The 18847-nt window shown below is 40.9% G+C and overlaps 1 protein-coding gene across 8 annotated transcripts in view; it reads left to right on the plus strand.

Moving 5' to 3' along the window:
* Positions 1-18847, plus strand: part of GAB3 (GRB2 associated binding protein 3) — a 79820-nt gene that overhangs the window by 11131 nt on the left and 49842 nt on the right. For 4 of the 8 annotated variants that reach the window (XR_013923792.1, XM_080365454.1, XM_080365456.1 and 1 more), the window contains exon 1: positions 15172-18830. The exons of 2 other annotated variants lie outside the window; for them this stretch is intronic. Coding sequence is in view for 5 of the 6 variants with exons in the window: in XM_080365454.1 (XP_080221580.1) it covers positions 18675-18830 (156 nt within the window). In the remaining variant the exon portion in view is untranslated. Of the gene's footprint in view, positions 1-13666; positions 13743-15171; positions 18831-18847 lie in introns of those variants that run through there. 2 more of the 8 variants (XM_080365457.1, XM_080365458.1) reach the window with 2 other exon arrangements.

An 18847-nucleotide genomic window follows, 5' to 3' on the forward strand; every position in this document is an offset into this window, starting at 1 on the left:
AGGTTTACAAGTCCATGCGTTTATGGAGTATTTTAGTTTTCACCGGTATTCTTGTGCCCTTTGGAATTAACCTTTCCCGGCTCGTAAGATTATAATACTTCTGTTGTTATGCAATATATCTTAGGTTAAAAACCACATTTCGGTTTCAGTTAATGTTGCTGTAACTAACAGAATTGTTGTAACCGGATTTCAGATGTCACTTTTCCAGGGAAGGGCAAGAACCTGAAAAAAACCCTAATACTTTAGATTCTGAGGCTCTGCTTTGTTAAGATGCTCCGTAATTTCTATGACACTTGCTACAGGCAACATCTGCAATAGTTTTATTGACCAATTTAATATGCCAGATGCGGTTGCTAGCAGAAAGCTTTACTTTTTGTCTGTGATAAAAGAGGTGCTGGAAGATGCCGTGCTGTAAAGTTGCTGATAGCTGAAAGGTGAAGGGGGCTGGTGAGAAGCAGCGAGCAGTGCATGCAAGGAGAGCTGCAACTGCATTATGTGTAAAGGGGCCCCCTTGTTTCGTTCTGTATCTGCCTGTTTTTCTGAAAAGAAAAAAACAAAAAGGGAAAAAAAAGGGTGTGTGTTGCAAACATAGGAAACTGTATCATTGCAGGGCTGCGCGGAAGGCTCTCCGGGTAGAAATAAATGACCCTTAAAAAATTGCTTGGGACAGCATTACAAACGTAAGCCCATCGTGGGCCATTTTGCATGCTTATTTGTGATGGTTCTTCATCAGGAATGTTGTTACTGTTGTTACACTTTTGGAATCGGTAATACCCGTTTGAGTCATGCGCTTCTAACCTAACTTACCCCAGAGCACTGCACTGTACTAGAAGGATGCCACCATATGTGTCTGTCACACTCCTGAGCCACATACATAGCTTACATCATTTGTCATATTCTCTTCTGTTTATCAGCATTTTTTCTGGGCTGCTGATGTTAGCTTTTTCTAGTAATAAGAGGAATAACTGTCTTGTGAAGAATGTGGCAGATAGCATTTGGCAGTGTATTGTTTGTTTGCACTGAAAACTAGGAGAAAGGATAATTTACTGACGATAGAATTTACTTTTAACTTCTTCTAAGCCAGAGTTTCTTCTTTTGGATTGCAGTGTTGCATTGAAATGGCTGAATATTTGCTTTGTTCGGTTAGCATTTTCCAATTCTAAAATAACCACTGTGATGTGTCCCAAGGGAGCTGCAAATAAAATGTGGATATCTAATTTTTGTTATATTTTGTAACGACCGTACTAATAGTACTGTATAGGAGGCACTAGACAGTGTCAGAGCCACTGATTCACCCAGCTGGTATCATTAGTTACTCTGTCAATGAAGCTATTTTTGATTACTCAATATTCATAAAAGGGCAAAGTAGAGAAAACAGAATGTGATAAAGCTGGGATTTGAAAGCTCCCATTATACAGTCAAGATAATAGTCACAACAGGGGCTCTGATCAGCTCACAAGGCTAGTTGCAGTCTGCTCTGCTCAGATTTTGCACTACAAAACCTAGGGAAATTGGGTCTATGTTATTCTTCAAACATCACCCACCAGATTAGCCAGGTCTCTGCAGATTAGGCTTTGTTTTCTGGTTAGGAGGATAAACTACTCCTTTGTCCATAATAAAGCAGAAAGAAATCTGCTGCAAGTACAGCAAAGATTAATGTCCTTTCTTGTATGACTGGTTACACAGTGGATGTTACAAACCAAATGGAAATTGTCTCTTACCCACTGTAAAATAATTTTTTTGCATTTTTTATGTAGTTTTGTCAGCATGGTAGCTTGTGCGCCTTGCACTGGGGTGGTAGATAGGCTGAACAACAGTGACTGCTTAAAAACAACACAAGCTTTAAAACAATGACTGTTTAAACTGACTTCAGTAGGTGTCAAGTGTCAACCGCTTACAGGAGAATGGTGTTGGCTCTGGGTCTGAACTGACAACAGACATAAATCCCTAAGCTTTACGCCACTTGTGTTCAGCTGGCAAAACCCATGGTCCGAGCTGCAGCTTCCAGGGAGCTTCACGTGCGCGCTTGGTCTGCTGCTCCTTGGGACCTCTGCACACTGGAGTGACTCAGTTGCTCTCACGGGGTTGTCTCCCAGTTTACATTTTCCTGAGTTCAGCATCCGGCCTTTGTAAGGTCTGGCCTGAGGGTCTCTTGTTTTACACACAGCTAAATTCTTAATCCTCAATCTATTACAATCACTGAGAAAATAATTCCAGTGGCATCTGTATTTAAGAGACCAGACAAAGCAATGAATTCAGGTTGTGAGAGTGGGAAATGCAGATAGTCCCACTGAAGCCACTGAGAATATGTATAGTGTTTGTAAAATTAAACAAATACATCTTTGTAAGTTTAGATCCTAAAGACCAAAGTATACCTTCATTTATGCTTCTTCTCTGATGAAAGCAACAAGGTTTTCTGTGCGTAAACAAGTCAGAATTTGGCTCTAGGTAAGCAGAACGTTAGTTGTGAAACTTTGAAAAGCAAAAAGCAGGTGTTAAGAGTCTGTATTTTTCCTGTAATATCTTACAAAGCTGATGCTCTTAGTAGCACTATTCTTAGAAGTGTCTTATCATTCCCTAACAAAGGCTGCTCTCTTTACATGTGCAGGAAACGAACATGAGATTAATTACCCAAGTGTAACTTTCTGTAAAAACAGAGAGCTTAATGCTAAATGCAGAGAATTCATTAGAAAGCACAGGGAGCTTCACTTCAGCAGGCAAATACTCTAATAGTGGTTTAATAGCATGTACAATGCTTTTCCCTCTCTCTGATACTTGAACCATGAATCTACCGCGTCAGCTTGTCTAAAGAGGCAGTTGTGCAAGGAGTCTCCTGGGAGAGCATTTGGTGTGTGTTGCAGTTCTTTGTCCCCTAAGTGTGACCTGAAAGCTGTGCTGCTCTCATTTCCCCCCTTGGTTCTAGCTTTTCTCACCAGTCAGGGCTGTGTGGGCCTGAGGGGTGCCAGGAAAACCCCAAAGCTCCGGGGGAGCTAGCTATGGGGCAAGGGCAAGAGAGGAAGAAGCTGCGACCAACACCTAGGAAGTGGTGGTGGTGGAGGTGAAGTCCATCATGCTCTAGACCAAAAATACTAAGTTGTGGGCACAGCTTGACACTCAGTCCCGTGGAAGGAAAGGTTTTCCCAGAAGGAAAACCTGGCCCCACTGGGGATTTTGAGTATTGATATTAGTGGATCGTGAGTACCAGCCTCTGTAGGAAATTAGATGTCATGGGAGAATCTGCTTCAGGTTTGATGGGTTTCGCAGTGCCTTATACTAGTGCTGAATACATCCAACCAGGGAGTTAGATGAGGCATTCGAAAAAAAAGTTTGTTTGTTAAAAAAAAATGAAAAAAATCAGAAGGCTCAGGGTGGTGTTGTTCTTGTATCCCGATTCTGTAACGTCAGCCTTGAATAGCAGGCTTTTTGAAACTTTTCATATGGAAATATATCTGCTCACTAACTGGTAATATTTTTCTGTTTATTGGAGGGGGGGGGAGGAGAATGGTTTCATGGCCTAGCAAGCAAAAAAATTACTACAGCCAGTGGAAAATGTCACTGTGAGGGAGGGAAAAGACATGGAAGAAGGCACAGAGGATGTCTAATGAAATAAGAGACTTGTGCCATTGAAAAGACACATTGTTCATGTGCTCCTAAGGAGAGAGAGATGGGGATTTTTAACAGGCAGCTAATTTCAACCTGTCTTCAAATCACTGTTCTGTAGTTTTTCACACCTGTGGGGAGGAGCAGTGGCGGTGCTCTGGTGAATGCCATGCCAGCATTTACTTACTGTTAGTGTTAAATTACGTGGTTTGCAATAGTAAAGGGCTATATACAGATGCTCGCTTGTTGTGAGTCAGTGCAGCTCCATTTAAGTCAATGCTGCACAGCTGTACCCCAGCTGAAGAGCTATTCTTAATCTTCAGTACTATACAAATTGATGAGGAAAGACCACTTGCTCAAAAAAAAAAGCCAAGTTTCCCACTTTGAGTGACTGGTTTCTTCAAACATTATTGAAAATCAAAATTCCTTGTCAGCATCTCTATAACAAGAGTCCAAAATGGACCCTGTGTTAGGAAAATTAGGCTTGCACCTCTTAGCACACTTCTTGGAGTTTCTGGTCTGGGAAGACAAATAGAGGTGTAAATTAAGGTACCAGATGCAAAAAGCTAGTAAGGCAGTGTCCATTCCTGCTGTCTTTGTGTGAGGGGCAGTAAGTGCTGTCAGAAGGGCACAGCAGCATGTAGCTGCAGATGGACGTCTCTGACTGTTGGGGGGATCTGCCAGAGCTCGCCCACAGCACACCATTGCTAGGGTTTTACAAGATAAGAGAATCTAGATGACTTCTCCATTTTTAGCTGAAGTTCTGGTATTTATCAGGGGAGCAAACGGGAAGTTACTGGCCACTAAGAAGAAAAAGTAAAGAACTATGGAAGAGTTTGCTCAAGTAATAGGAACAAGAGTTCCACAGCCCTGCTAAGGGTGGGTACGATGCAGAGCATCTGCTCTCTGATCTAGCGCTGGCCTAGCGTCAGCAGAGGACACTGCCACCCTCGCCTAAAAGAAATCCCCAACTGTTGTGTGAGGTCAAGTACTACTTCTGCTGGTTTGGGATTTGGGGGAAGTTTCAGAAAAATGACTGTCAAAGAGAAATATGAACCTAATTTTTGCCCATAAGCCTTTTTATTTCCAAATCTTTCCTACAAAGCCTCACCTCTTGAACCCTGTCCCCTCTAAATATAAAGTTACAGCCACCTTTCATTTCCTGCTGTAATTAACATCCCAAACTCTCATTGAAATAACTGAGGTTTTTTAACCAATTTGTGCAGGTTTTGTAACGCTCGTTTATAGGCTGGGTGGGAATAGGAGTCCCATGTGATGGAGGAAGTTGACAGGGTCTTTTAGCTGGTTATAGTTGTAGGTTTTGTACTTATGTTTTTCCTGCTGTTATTTAATTTTAAAATTCAGCATATCTTCTGTCTGGTTTGCATATTAAGGAAGAACCCAATTTTGAGAGAATGAAGGCTCTCATACAGAAGCTCCTGTGCTGCAGACTATGTGTTCCCATCTCTGTGCAATCCTGAACAAATTGATCGCACTGGTAAAATAACAGCAGAATATTTATTTTAGGGAGGAGTTTCCATCATTGGAGTTAAACATTTGTAATTAGCTAAGTGCAAATCAGACCATTTTTCACCACTTAACCTTGTTTTGGTAGGTTAAGTGTGATGTTTATTGTAGACCATGTTCATCGATTTTAACCATGTTTTGGTAGTTCACATGCAATGTTTAATGAGATAGGCTGACTTCTAAGAAAAAAATAATTCCTAAAAACCACTGCTGTTCTTGGCAAGTTGTGTATCAGAATGTTAAGCAGAATAATTTCCCTTGGACTATTTATTTGGGTGGAGCCATAATAGCCCTGAAGCCGCAGCTTAATCTTTGACTACATGTTTTCAGTGCACAAGAATGTCCAGCTATTGGTTTCTATTCAAAACAGACCCGCAAGTTATCAGGTCTTTGCATTCAAAAATAGAGACTTAAAAAAAACCATGCTAGTTTGAAATAGAGAAGGAAATGTTAACTGGAGTGGTAATTAAACTAGTGATGCAACAAAACATGTCTTAGAGGAAAAAGCATTACAAGTAGTGCTTTGGTGAACTCTTTGTTATAGCATGAAAACTGTAAAATGGATAAATACTTTGCTTCTACCAATAATGCATTAAAATGCTATGAATATGTATTAAGTCTAATTCGATAGGTTTTTAGGGAAAGGGACAAGTTTACTACTATAATGTTACTTAGTAGAAAAACAGTCATTTTATTTCTTGTCCTTTTCATTTGAGTTGGAAATGAACTAGTAATGTGGTAAGACAAAGAAAAAATGTCATCTTTGAAATTAAATTTGCATGTCAAAACATTATATCCAACCAGATAAAATAGATTTTCTTCTCTCACATTCAATTGTTGAATAAAATGCAATACTTCAACTTTGGGGTTTTTTTTCTGCTTTACAATAATATCCTCAACTCATTTCAGTTTATATTGCATCAGGAAAAAAAAACACAAAACCAAACCAACAAACATATGCTATGCAAAACGCAGTTTTAAAATCTGCTGCAACTTGGTATTTGTTAAAAATAAACCAAAACTGATGTCTAGTCTTCATGGCAGAATAATACTCCCTTTCTGAGGCTAACTCATTTGTAGCTTTGTATTTGTTAGAATGAGACAACTGTTCTTAGAGATTTTGTTATTCCCTTCCCTTCTGATGCCAGAAACCCCACCTGACCTCTGCAGTCACAACTGCCTTGTAGCTTTCCACACAAGCCTTGAACAGCACATTTCAGTTATTCAATGTCCTTTCCCATACAGAAAGGCAGTAAAATGTCATCATTAGTATGAATTTAAAATTACTTAAATGAAGATGTTAATTTAAATGGAACTTGGATTGTCCTCTGAAAGTTTTTGACTCATTTTTGACAATGCTTTTTAAAAGACATTAGTTTCTGTAAGTTCTGTTAGTGACAAATATTATTGACCCAGGGACTGTGGGTTATATGTATTCATATTTCTGTTGGACAGAATAATAGCCATAGCAGGACCCTTTCTCAATTTGCAACTGTTGTAATCTCAGTAGAGTGCATAGTTTGCAAACAATCTGGTTTTACATGCCAGACTTGCAAACTCTTTGTAGAAGTTCAAGGATTTTACAGTTGTGAAGCCATTTTTTCAAGCTGACATGAACTGGTCGTGCCAAGGAGAAGCTAATAGTTCAGAACCAGCATGTACTATGTTTTACTTGCAGACGTTACAAACTGTGCGGTGAAGCCACTGAGTTTACAGAAGTATTGAGTTTGTAAACACTGGGAAAGCTGAACGTGTATAAAGCTGCACTTCCAAGATCTGTTGCCAGTTCCACAGAAAAGCCACCAGCATTCAAAGGTGACTGTGTGCTGACTAAATCACTATGAGATGAGAAAAAGCATCTGAAGAGATACCAGCTGAGTTTACTGTAGCAATGAAGAAACAGTTTCATAAGAAGTCATACACTGCTTCATGAAGTGCTCACTGATATTCCAGCTACTACATCTGTATTATTTACTAATATTTATAGTGGAAGCTTTGCAAACTTAAGAAGTTTTATTTTTAATAAGTTCACCATCCTAAGAAAATTCTTGAGTTCTCACCGAGGTCTTAGGTTTAAAAATAAGAAACACTTAAGTAGCTCAGGGAATTGCTTTTTTAGGGTTCTCAAGCACTTTGCTCCCACTGAAATAGGATTTGCAAAATGTTTTCACTGGATACTCCTCTGACTCTAGGGCTGTTTTTGCAGGTCTTTACTGGCTAAATTTCCCTGTAAAACAGTGGGATTTGGACCATCAGCTGAAAATGAGGCTGTTACTCCAGCTCTCCAACTTCACTTTGTGCTTTTTGAAATGTTCCTTTTCGACAGCTAACTAAGCGTCATATCACCCTTGAGCTATGGCTTATAAAATAATGGTGAAGTGTTTCTGAAAAGTGAGGGGAAAACACCAGATAAATCCCGTCATTATTTCAGGATCCTCCCCAAACTCCAGCTTTTCCTCTGTGCTGAGCCTGAGAAATAACTCAAGCTGAAATATCATTGAAACAAACAAACAAAAAGGTTAGGGCACAGTCTGATTGGCATAGGAAGAACAGGCTTCATGACTGTGACACTGCTTTGGTTCCCCTGCATTGGGTTTGCAGACTGGAAACCTAATAATACTGGCTTGTAAAGGGAAAAATAGAAGCATTTATTGAAGTGTTACTAGACTGCAATGCTTTAACAGTTTTCTTACAAGAAATATGTTCTTTTTTTTTCCTTTTCTTTTCTTTTTTTTTAATTCACAACTGAAAGTACTGTTGCTATGTTACTGTAATGGTGTGTAGGCTGCTAAATAAATAGAGGGAGTTTAGTCCATGCCAGAAATAGAAAGCCAGGTCAGAGGTGACATTTGGGACATGTTGAGAAAAAAGAGAATATATAATTATTTCTTTCCTTCCTATCATTCTCTTCAGTCTCATTAACCCCAGACTACTCAGGAGGAAATTACAACAGAATTTCTGGACACGTAGAGTACTAAAAATTGAGTAATTTACTCTAACTAAAATGAGAGTACTAAATTCTGGAGTCACACTAAGTCTTTTGGTTTTGTTTTTTGCAAGGTCAAATTTGCAAGGGAAACTGCTACAACTGTGGCACCTCACACACTTGTGCATTAAATAGCTTCTTTGAGATATCAAAGGACATTGGGAACTGTTGAAAATTCACTTTGCAAAGGTGTGCTTAGGAGGGAAAATCTGTCAGGGAGAACAAGCTTTGAGAAAACGTGCTCCTGTGAAGCCAGAAACAGGAAATTTGAGTCCATTGTCCTTTTTGGGATAGTCTGGCAGCTTACCAAGGATCAGAGAGACAAAAATGTGCTTAGGTTCTTATGCGAGTAGCCCTAGGTACCTGCTTGCAACTTCAGCTGCCTAAACTTCTTTGTAAATCTGGCTTGTGAACGTGCATGAGTGCCTTGTTGGTACAGCACAGTCATTTTTACCCTTCCTCTGCTGCCTGCATATGCACCTCAGGTACAGACCTTAGTACAATGAGCTCTCATTTAAGCCCCAGCAGCTGATTCAGTAAATGGTGGGAACTGCAAGTTGCTAATGTGAAAACTAAAGCCCAGTCCTCCTTCTGTGCCAGTCGGATCAGAAGCAGCCCTTATACCAGAAGTGAGCATTGCAGCCCTGTCACATGCAGACAGCGGCCTCTGACTTTATCTCAAAAATGTTATTGCAGATGCTGGATGCTCTGGGCTGTGTTTGCTAGCCACAAAGCACCTCAGCCCTCTCCCAGCCCCTTGCAGGCATCACTGCAGGCATGCACAGCACCCCGATGCTCTGGTCCTGCCTTGCCCTTGGCCCTGCTGCTCCTGCCTGAGCATCAGCAACCCTGGGCCCACAGCAGGGCAGCTGTGAGCAGTCAGACCATCCTGCCAGCAGGAGGTGGGACACCGAAAGGCGCACCCAGCTTGCTCATGTGTGAGTTAATTTAGCAGATTCATAATTAATCTGGAATATCTTATATTTAAATATATATGTTTACTTATAAATTAATTATTAAAGTGACACAATATGAGGCATCTAATTTCTTTGTGAGTTAGGGAAGAAGACCACAACCATAACCTAAACCAGTACAGTGGGTGCAATCCATTAGAGATTTTTTTGTGTTACTCTTGTAGTGCCACAAATCTGTTACTTTCCTACAAAGAAACAATGTAAATGTGCCCCCTACCCAAGATACCTTTGGATCTGAGGCATTCCAGAAAATCCCACATTTGCCATAAAGATTATAGAGGAGCGTTAAATTACAGGGTACAACAGAGCCAATGGTGCCAAGTACAGTTATTCTTGTTCCTAATTTGCAGGGTTTTAAAAAAAAATTTCTTTTTATGTGTTAACACTCCTTGAATGGGGGGTTGGACTTTCAATGGCTAGGAGTATTTTCTAGCATGATGGACAGGAATAGCTGGTTTAATATGAAACTTTCATAATTTTCAGCCCCAAGCCAACTCCCAATGCCTTAGACCATTTGACATATCTGCAGCATGTCTGAGGTTCTGTGTCAGAAAATGAATGTGTAGTTTAGGATCCATCAGAGCTGTTTATTTACTGACATTAGGAGTTTGCTGCTGCTGCTGCTGCAATTAGAGACATTTCTTGTTTTCTAGCACAACCTGTATTCAGCCTCAGACTGAAGGAGAGTGTTAGAGGCTTTGTTGTCCCCTGTGGAGCTCAAACCCTTGTTTGGGCTCTGACAAATCCTTTACCCTTGCCAGAAACTGCATTTATCTCAGACCCTAAAGAGCAATTATTATGATTTATCCGTCTTTGGAGTGCATAAGATTTTACCAGGCATTTTCTACACGGAAATCTCCAGCCAGGAGAAGTCCAACCTACAGCCTGTCCTTTCCAGGGCTCTGTTGCCTGTGCTCAGCAGATTGCCCAGTTTAACCATCTGCAGCAGCATTGCTAAATGGAAAGGGGGATGCATTATACCTTCTGCAGTTCTGTTACGCTATCCTCCTAAAGGACCTATTTGTCCTTCATTATATTTCCAGGTCCTTTGTGCTTGAAATGATCTTTTAAACTTTAATTTACCAGCCAGCAAACCAAGTTTACTTATAAAGCTGTTTACCCATTAGAGTATTCCAAGTGGGCTGCAATGACGTTTGCTTGTATTCTTCATTGGGGCAAACAGCTAAATTGTTAAAACTGATTGAAATTACATCAGGGCAGAAGATGGCAGACGTGGCCAGGTTTCAGATAGGCTATAGTTAGCTAGGTGAAGATTAAGTTATCTTTACACTGCTCCTTTAAATCCCTAAGCACTCCCCTCACTGTAGCACTTACCTTGTTGAGGGTTCAGAGGTGCTTTAGTCAAACTTGCCATTCCAGAATGGGTGACCCAAGTTTGGGAGGTGAAGAGCCAGAGTGAAGCAGTAGCTGTGCAGTCCTTTCCAGAATATAGTGATAAATAGTCACAGAGATGCACACAGTGATATGTCTCAGGAACATTTCCAAGCAAATGATCTGCATGTAGTTTAGTAACCTGAGCTATGTGAAGATTTCAGCAGTGGTGGCCCTAATTCTCATATGCTCAGAACCTACTGTGCACCCACAGGCAGGTTTCAATTTGACTCATTCCTCGGGTTTACTGGATTTGGAAATGGAACTGGGATCTCTATATGAGCATTTTGTTGTAGATTTTAGTTCAGAGATTGTGCTTTTTTTTAAAAAAAGCAACTGTTTTATTGTGCCATCTATGCATAGGAATAAAAGATAAGGAGCAGAGGAAAGCACTCAGATACAAGACCTTGTACAATTAATGGTCATAAGGCCTAGGATGATTTTGTTGCAGGGGAGATGGTCACTTCTGACTTGCACCTAGGCTTGCTGCAGTCCAGGTACCTGCTCTGAGTAGAAACATGGTCATGCAGAATCACTCCAGATCTAGTTCATGGTGCCAGTTTAGGGCAGGATCTTCATGGTTCCTTGCTGGAACTGATAAGAAAAGGCTTATGGCCCTATACAGCAACATCAGCAAGTAAGTGTGATGATGTAGCACAGCTGATTCTATACCATCAAGTAGGAAGCTTTTCCCTTCCAAAATAAAATGCACCCATAATGGACAGAAAGGCCAAGTCAACACCGGGTTTAACAGGCTGCTGAAATTGGGCAGGTGTGCTGTCAAACTCGAAAGTTAGATCTGAAGCTTTCATTTGCATTTATGAGTTTACACAAATCTGCTTGGAAAATACCACTTTGTCATCTCCAAAAAGGTTTCAGATATAAAGTACTCAGACTCATCAGAAGAAAAATGTCCTGAAATAGAAATGGCACCTCATGTTCTTTAGCAATATAGGATCTTAAGGAGAAAACAGGAGCCAAAAAAATGCAGCCTCAAATTCTGACCCATTATGACCATATTTATGGGGAACATTTAAATAATCTGAACTGTTTTCCCTACATTACTACTAATGACTGTACCTTATGACTGGTGATATCTCATCTTCATTAAACACTGAACTTAAATATCAGAGTTGGGCTTGAGGCTTTTCTTTTTAGCTTTTGTATCAATTGGCCAGATGCAGATCAAGCACAGAGCCATCGCCTGCAGCAACAAGGGAATGGGGAAAGAAAAGCAGATAGGAGGATTTTGCCTCCCAGTGGAAAGCCACAGATCTGCCATTTTCAGAGCTCCTGGTAACTGGTGTAACTGGGAGAGGTGGCATGTGGTATGGGAACTGCAGCATTTACCAGCTTGTCATTGGAAACTGAAGACGATGAATGAATAAGAATGATAAAATGCACAATTTCACTTTATTTTGTGTAACATCTTTCACACAAAACTTTCCACTCAGAACGATAACAGCCAGATAGAATTATGGTGAAAAATAAAAGCAGAGTTGCAGAGAAATTGATGACTTCTTAAAAAGAGTAAACTGTCACTGAAAAATCTCACTTTCTATTTGAGAGATAAAATCTCTGCATGGTGCAGCCATTTTTGCTTCTTCTGGCATAAGATTTGCATGACTCACAGGCAGCAGCATGTTGAGGACCTAGAAATACATAATACAAGAGCAGATGCTGGATGCTGGCCGCTGGCTGGGGAATTCCCATACCATCTTTGAAATGATGATCCTGTTTGATGGGGCAACACACAGAGCACGAGGCAAGTGCGCATGATGTTGCTCCCCTAGGTGAGGTTATTAATCTGAAGGGTGAGAGACAGTGTGAAGGCTGCTAAACACCTACTATTGTAGCAGTCAGTCCCAGCTGGTGAGGATGAGTGATGTAATGGATCAAGCAGGAGGAGAAAGTTTTCAAATGGGAGGGTGTAAAATCTGAAAGGCTGCACGTAGGAATGAAGAGTCGCAGTCCTAATTCGAGTACGCAGGCAGCTCAGCAGATGGCCCAGCAGATGAGTTGCTATGCACCATGGTATGTGTGAGAACAGGGGAGTAATGGTGAGGCTCCACGCAGAAACGTAGCCCTGCCCTTTGCACAGTATGCGGTAAGATCAGATGCCATCTTCTGTACCCCAACTGGGCCTTCCGCCCCCCATCAGGGCACTTTGTTGGCTTGCACACTGAGCTTTCCACAACAGTATTTCATACTGCTGTTCTGCATTACAGCAATTTCCTCCCCGGTGCTTTGCCTTCCACCTCCAAACAGAGCAAGAGCTATGCCCAGAAGTGCAGGTCCTTGCCAGTCGCACTAACAGTGACGTTACATTGCTAACTTCTCCTCCTGCCTTGGGCTGCAGCTCTCAGGCTGAGCTGGCATGTCTCTCAGGGTGGAAAATATCCCACTTTGGGCCATAGAACAGTCTCACTGGGATGTTTTGGGTTTATTTCCTACAATTCCAGTTCCTCCAGCAGTGAAGCACAGTGGCTGGAGAGAATTCATCTGCATCCTATGTGACTTCCACCTTCTCTAATTGCAGCTTTTTGGGAATTTTAGAGGAGAAGTTCAGAAAATCTCTAAAACACTTTGTTTAAGTTCTTTGTTTAAGAACTGACCAGTTTGCATCCGACTTTCTCCAGCGGATCTGTTTTCGCTGCTTACTGTTTGTGAGACTTTGGGGCTCCATTTGCAAATCATCTATGCACTTATAGCTAGATCCTGCAAAAAGCATCTTTGCCACGAATAGCAGCCATTGCCACCTCACAGTCACATTGCGCTGCCACTCAACATAACAGTGTTAGGAGCTTTGTTTTTTCTAGTGGTTTTCTAACAAACCTCTGCTAATCCAGAGCAATGTATTCATATGGGAAATTCCAATAATCCGTGTTTTGTGATACAGCAAAAATCTGTCTCACTAACCAGTTTACGTGTAACACTGATGAAATGAGTACCACTACGTTGTTTCAAGAAGCTCCATTTCCAACACAATCTACAGGAAAATGACATAGGTATATAATGATGCATGAAATAAAATCACTATAATTCTGATAAACATCTCAGATGCTCTTGGGATGTGTGATATCTTTTTCCTTTACCTTGAACTGCTTCTGAAGCAACGTAAGCTAAACTGGGACCAATGTTCTTTTTTCCAGTACCAGTGTGTTCCCGTGGCATCCTTATGCCAGCAGATCCACAGCAGCTCAGCTACGCTAGTAAAACTGTGGACAAGCCCTTAGATTCAAGCAGCAAAGACATGAGCAATGGTAATCCCTGCTTTCTCACATGCTATCCTGTCAGATTCCATTTACCGTCTTGCAGTCTTAAGAGCACAGTTCAGGTTTTGTGTCTCCTTCACCCTTAGTATATTTACTTGAATTGCAAAAAGAGATTCTTTAATCCCTGCTGGTTTTGTTGTGGTCCCCTGGAGCCAGCACCAAGACTACCGAACGCACCGAGCTCATCCAAGGGTAGATTCTCATTTCCGTTGTGGGTTGGCTAGTCTTTGGGATGGCAGTAATTCTGTGAGCCCCCAGTGAAGGTTATTTGGACCACGTGGTGAACTAGGATACATGGTTGAGGATATTTCACTATTGGACTTTTAAAGTGTGTTTAGCAAGGAGAATGTTCTGATCTTCCATAATTAAATTCTGTGTGTCCAGCAGCCAAACAACAACAGAAAATCCAGGTCTATATTCACTGTAAAATAAAACTCTCTGGAGTGTCTCTCAGCATAAGGAATACGAGTCAAAGTGGAAGGTTTTATGTTAGTAAAGGAAAAATTAAACATCATCATCTGTCTTTTTGTAAAGAAGCAGAAGGATGTTAAAAACTGTTATGCTGGCTCACATTTTTTCTACATAAATGAATTTTTGAGGCATCATACATGGTTACAGTAAAACAGTTAAATAGGAAATAGTGAAATCCACTATGATTTCTACATAACTTTTTATTTCATAACATATTTGTGCAATAGAGTAGTCAGAATGCAATAATCAAACTATGTTTTTTCCATGCTTGAACATTAGTGGCCATCTGGAAAATTACACGCTACCTGTATTCAGTGAATTGGCTGAGCAAGGGTGTTACCTGCAAGGAAAATAAAATTAGTTTTATGTGTTTGGGTAAGTTAGCTTTTTCCAGGAAGAAACATAAAGAGAACCAAACAAATTTGTCACCATTCCTTTTTGGAAATGGGGTCAGTTGGCACCAGGGTGCTAGCGCTGCCCACGGACCCAGGCCGCAGCCACCTGACTTGTTAGGGGACTGTCCTCACACAGGAGTCATGACAACAGTCCTGATGTGTTTCTGGTAAAGTCACTGGAGGAGCCTCCAGAGCAACAAAGAAAAATGCCAAAGTGTCAGAAAAAAACTTAACCTTTTGTAGGAAGATCCTGTAGGAAGCATTGACCACTTCTGGCAAGGGCTCTGCCATTGCTAATATCCTTTTTGCCTGCAGCACCTACTATTGTAGCATGGCAATTTATTTGAAAAACTTTGGCTGAAACGGCTAGTTATCACTCTGCTCGTGCAGGGTGTTGCCTCTTCTCTTCCTGGTAAAAACACTGAGCTGCAGACGGGGTCTGTTCTGGGAATGGGCTACAGGCGCTCTCCTTAGTCAGCAAATACCAGAGCCCCGGGGCAGGGAGCCCACAACAGGGAACAGGGCGGGGGGGCGGGATGGGGACACACGTCCAGTGCCCATTGGTAATCCAGTTATTAAAAATAAGTGTTGACTTGATGAACTTCTGACCAAAACCTGTTATGTCAGAGGGGGACTCTTCTAATACTCAGCTCCTAAGGTTGAGGTATAACTGTGATAGGGCTGGGGACATCTCACCTGAGTGGAAAGAACAGCTGAGTTATCCAGACAGTCATCTAACTACACGAGGTCTTGTCAGCTTTGACCTGTTCTTTTGAAACTCATGTCTGTCTATGCTATATATTTGGCTTACTATTATTCCTGGATTTGCTTAGCTTTTTGGTGAAGATGTCATTAATTACTGATTTATTTCAGTGGAATAAGAAGGAGTCCAACTGTGTATGCATAGTGTATTTAGGGGTTTCAATGCTTAGCTTATAATTGCTCTTCCCTGAATAAGATGCTGTTGGGAAAATTCTTAGTTTCGCAGTGTCAAGCCATTAATTAATCAAGGACCAAACCAGAAGCACAGCACTGTGGAGAAGGTTCTTAGGTATCGAAAGTCACTGATAGTAAAGCTCTGTGGAAGCAGTGCCTGGCTGCGGTTGGGGAACTTGTCTCCCAGTTACACATTCCCCTGGCTGCGAATCCAATGCTGCTACTTTTTCCCTGTGCAAAGATGAGGCACAGCCACTGAATGAGTCATGGATCTGTGCTCAGCTGTGTCTGACACATGGAACTCTGGAGCAGGACAGAGGTAGCAGCTTTGTAGTGTGGGACTGCAAGGCACACACACATAAAAAAAAGTCTTACACTCAGTGCAGCCCAAACCTTGAAGGTCTCTTTAGAGGCCTTTGGCTGTGCTGCTTTTGACTCTACCCAGCCAGCCCCACCTCTCCCATATTCTTCCTTCTGGTGTTTTTAATGGCTAACCCTCATCATCCATACAGGTGCTTCCCTGACCTCTTTGGATGGCTGTGACCTGTGCTAGCCCACCTAAAAGCAAAGTAGCCACAGGCACTGGGAGTGGCAAACAAACAGAAGGATCTCTCATTGCTGTTTCTCTTCCTTGAACTGCAGGTTGTTTAATCACATGTTGCAAAACGGATTGTGGAGTGGGGTCGTTTTGCCGTTCAGCAGGGCTTTGGTGCTGGAACTGTAGAGGAGCAGAGCTGCTTGTCTCAGAAGGTGTTTCTAACACAGAGCATGTGACATCTATCACATAACACCATGACAAAACCGTGCTTCTAACACAGAGCTGAAGCAATTTGTGAAGTGAAATTAGTCAGAGGTATATGTAATGCTCTTTGATTTAAATGTGGATTAGAAAGTATGTACAGTAACAGTCCATTTCTAAAGACATTGATTCTTTACAGCAAAAGAATGAAAGTGAAAATATCCTGAAGAACAATAAAACAAAGAGTACTGTAGTTCGGCTCTGAAAAAATACCAAAGTTTTGCATTGGGTGCAAGAAGTGCTATGGGGAAGGTGCATGGGATTATTTTAGTGCTTCATTCATCTTCTGTTGTATGTTATGGGTCTGATTTGCACCTGATTTTGCACTCAAGAAAATCCTGAGTTCCTTTTTTAACTGTCAAATAGGAATGAACATAGAATCAGCCATGGAGAAGGAGTCTTAGATTAAGCAAATGTGAGGTCCTAATCTAGCTCTCTTTCAAGGCAGTTAGATTATTCTGCTTGATTTTTAGTAAGGATTGAAATAAACTATAATGGAGAGGAGAGTCAGGTTACAGGGGCAAAATTAGCATTCAGAGAGATGGAAAAAGATGTCCTATGGCATATTTAAAATACCAGCAGGATAGTCTTCTACTGGATTTATTGAAAGATGAGTACCCAAATATCCCCAAATTCCTAGATAGGCTTAAATTCTTCATTTTTTTCAGTAAATCATTGTGTAAATTATGTCTATTGTAACTTCATGACAGTAGCAGTGTAATAATATTAGTAACTACTGTCATTCTCAACTTTTGTTAAGTAATAAGAAAGTCACAGAATAAAATATAAACATATGTGATGGGTTTAAAAAAATAAATTCAAACAATCAGTAAGACCAGAAGCTCTGTAAGTGCCAAATTATTGTTGCAGAAGTATTCTTTTTATCTATGGGTCATGATTTCCAAGAAATGAGTGAAAAATGTAAACACTTCCAAGCATTTGTCCCTTTGGGCACAGAGTGTATTAAACAACAACAACAAAAAATACTTCATGGACAGAAAAGAATTGTTGGCCAGAGCATTTTAGTCAGATGCCAACAATGCCTGACTTGATGAACAAGCAAGAGAAAAACTTGGAAATGTTTTTATCACCTGATTCATGGAAATTCTCCATTCACCTGAGTTTTAAAATGAAGCCTCCTTCAAGTTCAAGGAAACAAACTGGAAATGTTTTTCTGTAGTAGAATTCAAAGCAGGAGGTGGTTGTGGTAATTACTGGCAAGCAAATAGTAAATACTCTCAGAGGTGAAAACCACAGAGCTGGAAATCATGCCTCTGCTAAGCTGGGTCAGATTCCATGCTTGATTACACTGCATGAATAAATTCTTGAAAATTATTATTTCAGAAGTGAAAAAATAATCCAAATTCTTACTTTTGCAAAGCGGGGCAGAAATATGTGGAAGAGCATGGCATCATTAGTTTGCTGCATTATTGGTTTAGAGGTGCCCTTTTGAGTCATACAGGTACAAATATCCCATTGCTCCCAGGCTAATTGTAAGATTTCTAAGATCATACAAGTTATTTAAGCATCCAAATCCATTTTGTTTCCTGTGTCAGCTCTTTGCTGTTGGTTTGATCCCACAATAAAAAGTCAATCAGTATATTAAGTATAGGCTGAGAATCCATGCTGATGGGGTGAATGAAAATTGGCAGCACCCAAGTCTTTTGTTGATCTGAACATTAAATAACGGCATTAGGACTGTTTCATCTAGAACAAGAATCACATTGGTATCCCATAAAAATCACTACGGTTGCTCTTTCTCTTTCAAATCTCCCTAAACCCAGCTGAGCAAATATTGTAACTTTTGGAGCTGCCGGCTGGCAATAGCAATGCTTTGTGTTTCACCTCAAGTCTTCATCTGTCCAACTTCTGCTCTGCACACAGCTATGGCTGTGCCACAGGAAGGATCAAAATCAGAGCAAAATTCTTCGAGTTGTATCTGGTATAGACCAAGACCATCAGAAACCACAAATGTCAGGCAGTGTAAAATGCAAGACCAGAAAGTGGCCAAGGCATTTCTGTCTGTTGCAATCCTTCAAATTTCCCCAGTCAAATACAGTTTGCTGGGCAAGGGGTTGTGTTGTAAAAATCTCCTTTGTCTTCTTTGGAAGCTTTTTCAGTTTTCCTCCACATCTTACAGTCGATCCATCAGCTCTCTGGAAAGACTAGTTTTCAGCCTATTTCCATGGTCTGAGACCTTACATTGTATTGCTTATCTTTATCGTGCACAGTACGCATGGTTTTTGTATGTGTCTGATTATTCTTGTAACCTGCTGAAATCAGAAAAGGAATTTTTCCCCTTGTTTCACTAAGGCCAGGATGCCATTCATCATCTTCCTGTGTGATACTGTTTTCTCTGTTTATTGTCTTCCCTCTAAAACAAAGTCTTTAGGAACAGAAGAGGCACTTCCCTTGGCATACCCCTGGGAAACAGCTCCCTGGTATTTTGTGATGGCTTCTAACAAAAACATCAAGGTACAGCATCACTGTAT

This window comes from Falco punctatus, assembly GCF_963210335.1.
Source record: "Falco punctatus genome assembly, chromosome: 15".
Taxonomy (NCBI): Eukaryota; Metazoa; Chordata; class Aves; order Falconiformes; family Falconidae; genus Falco; species Falco punctatus.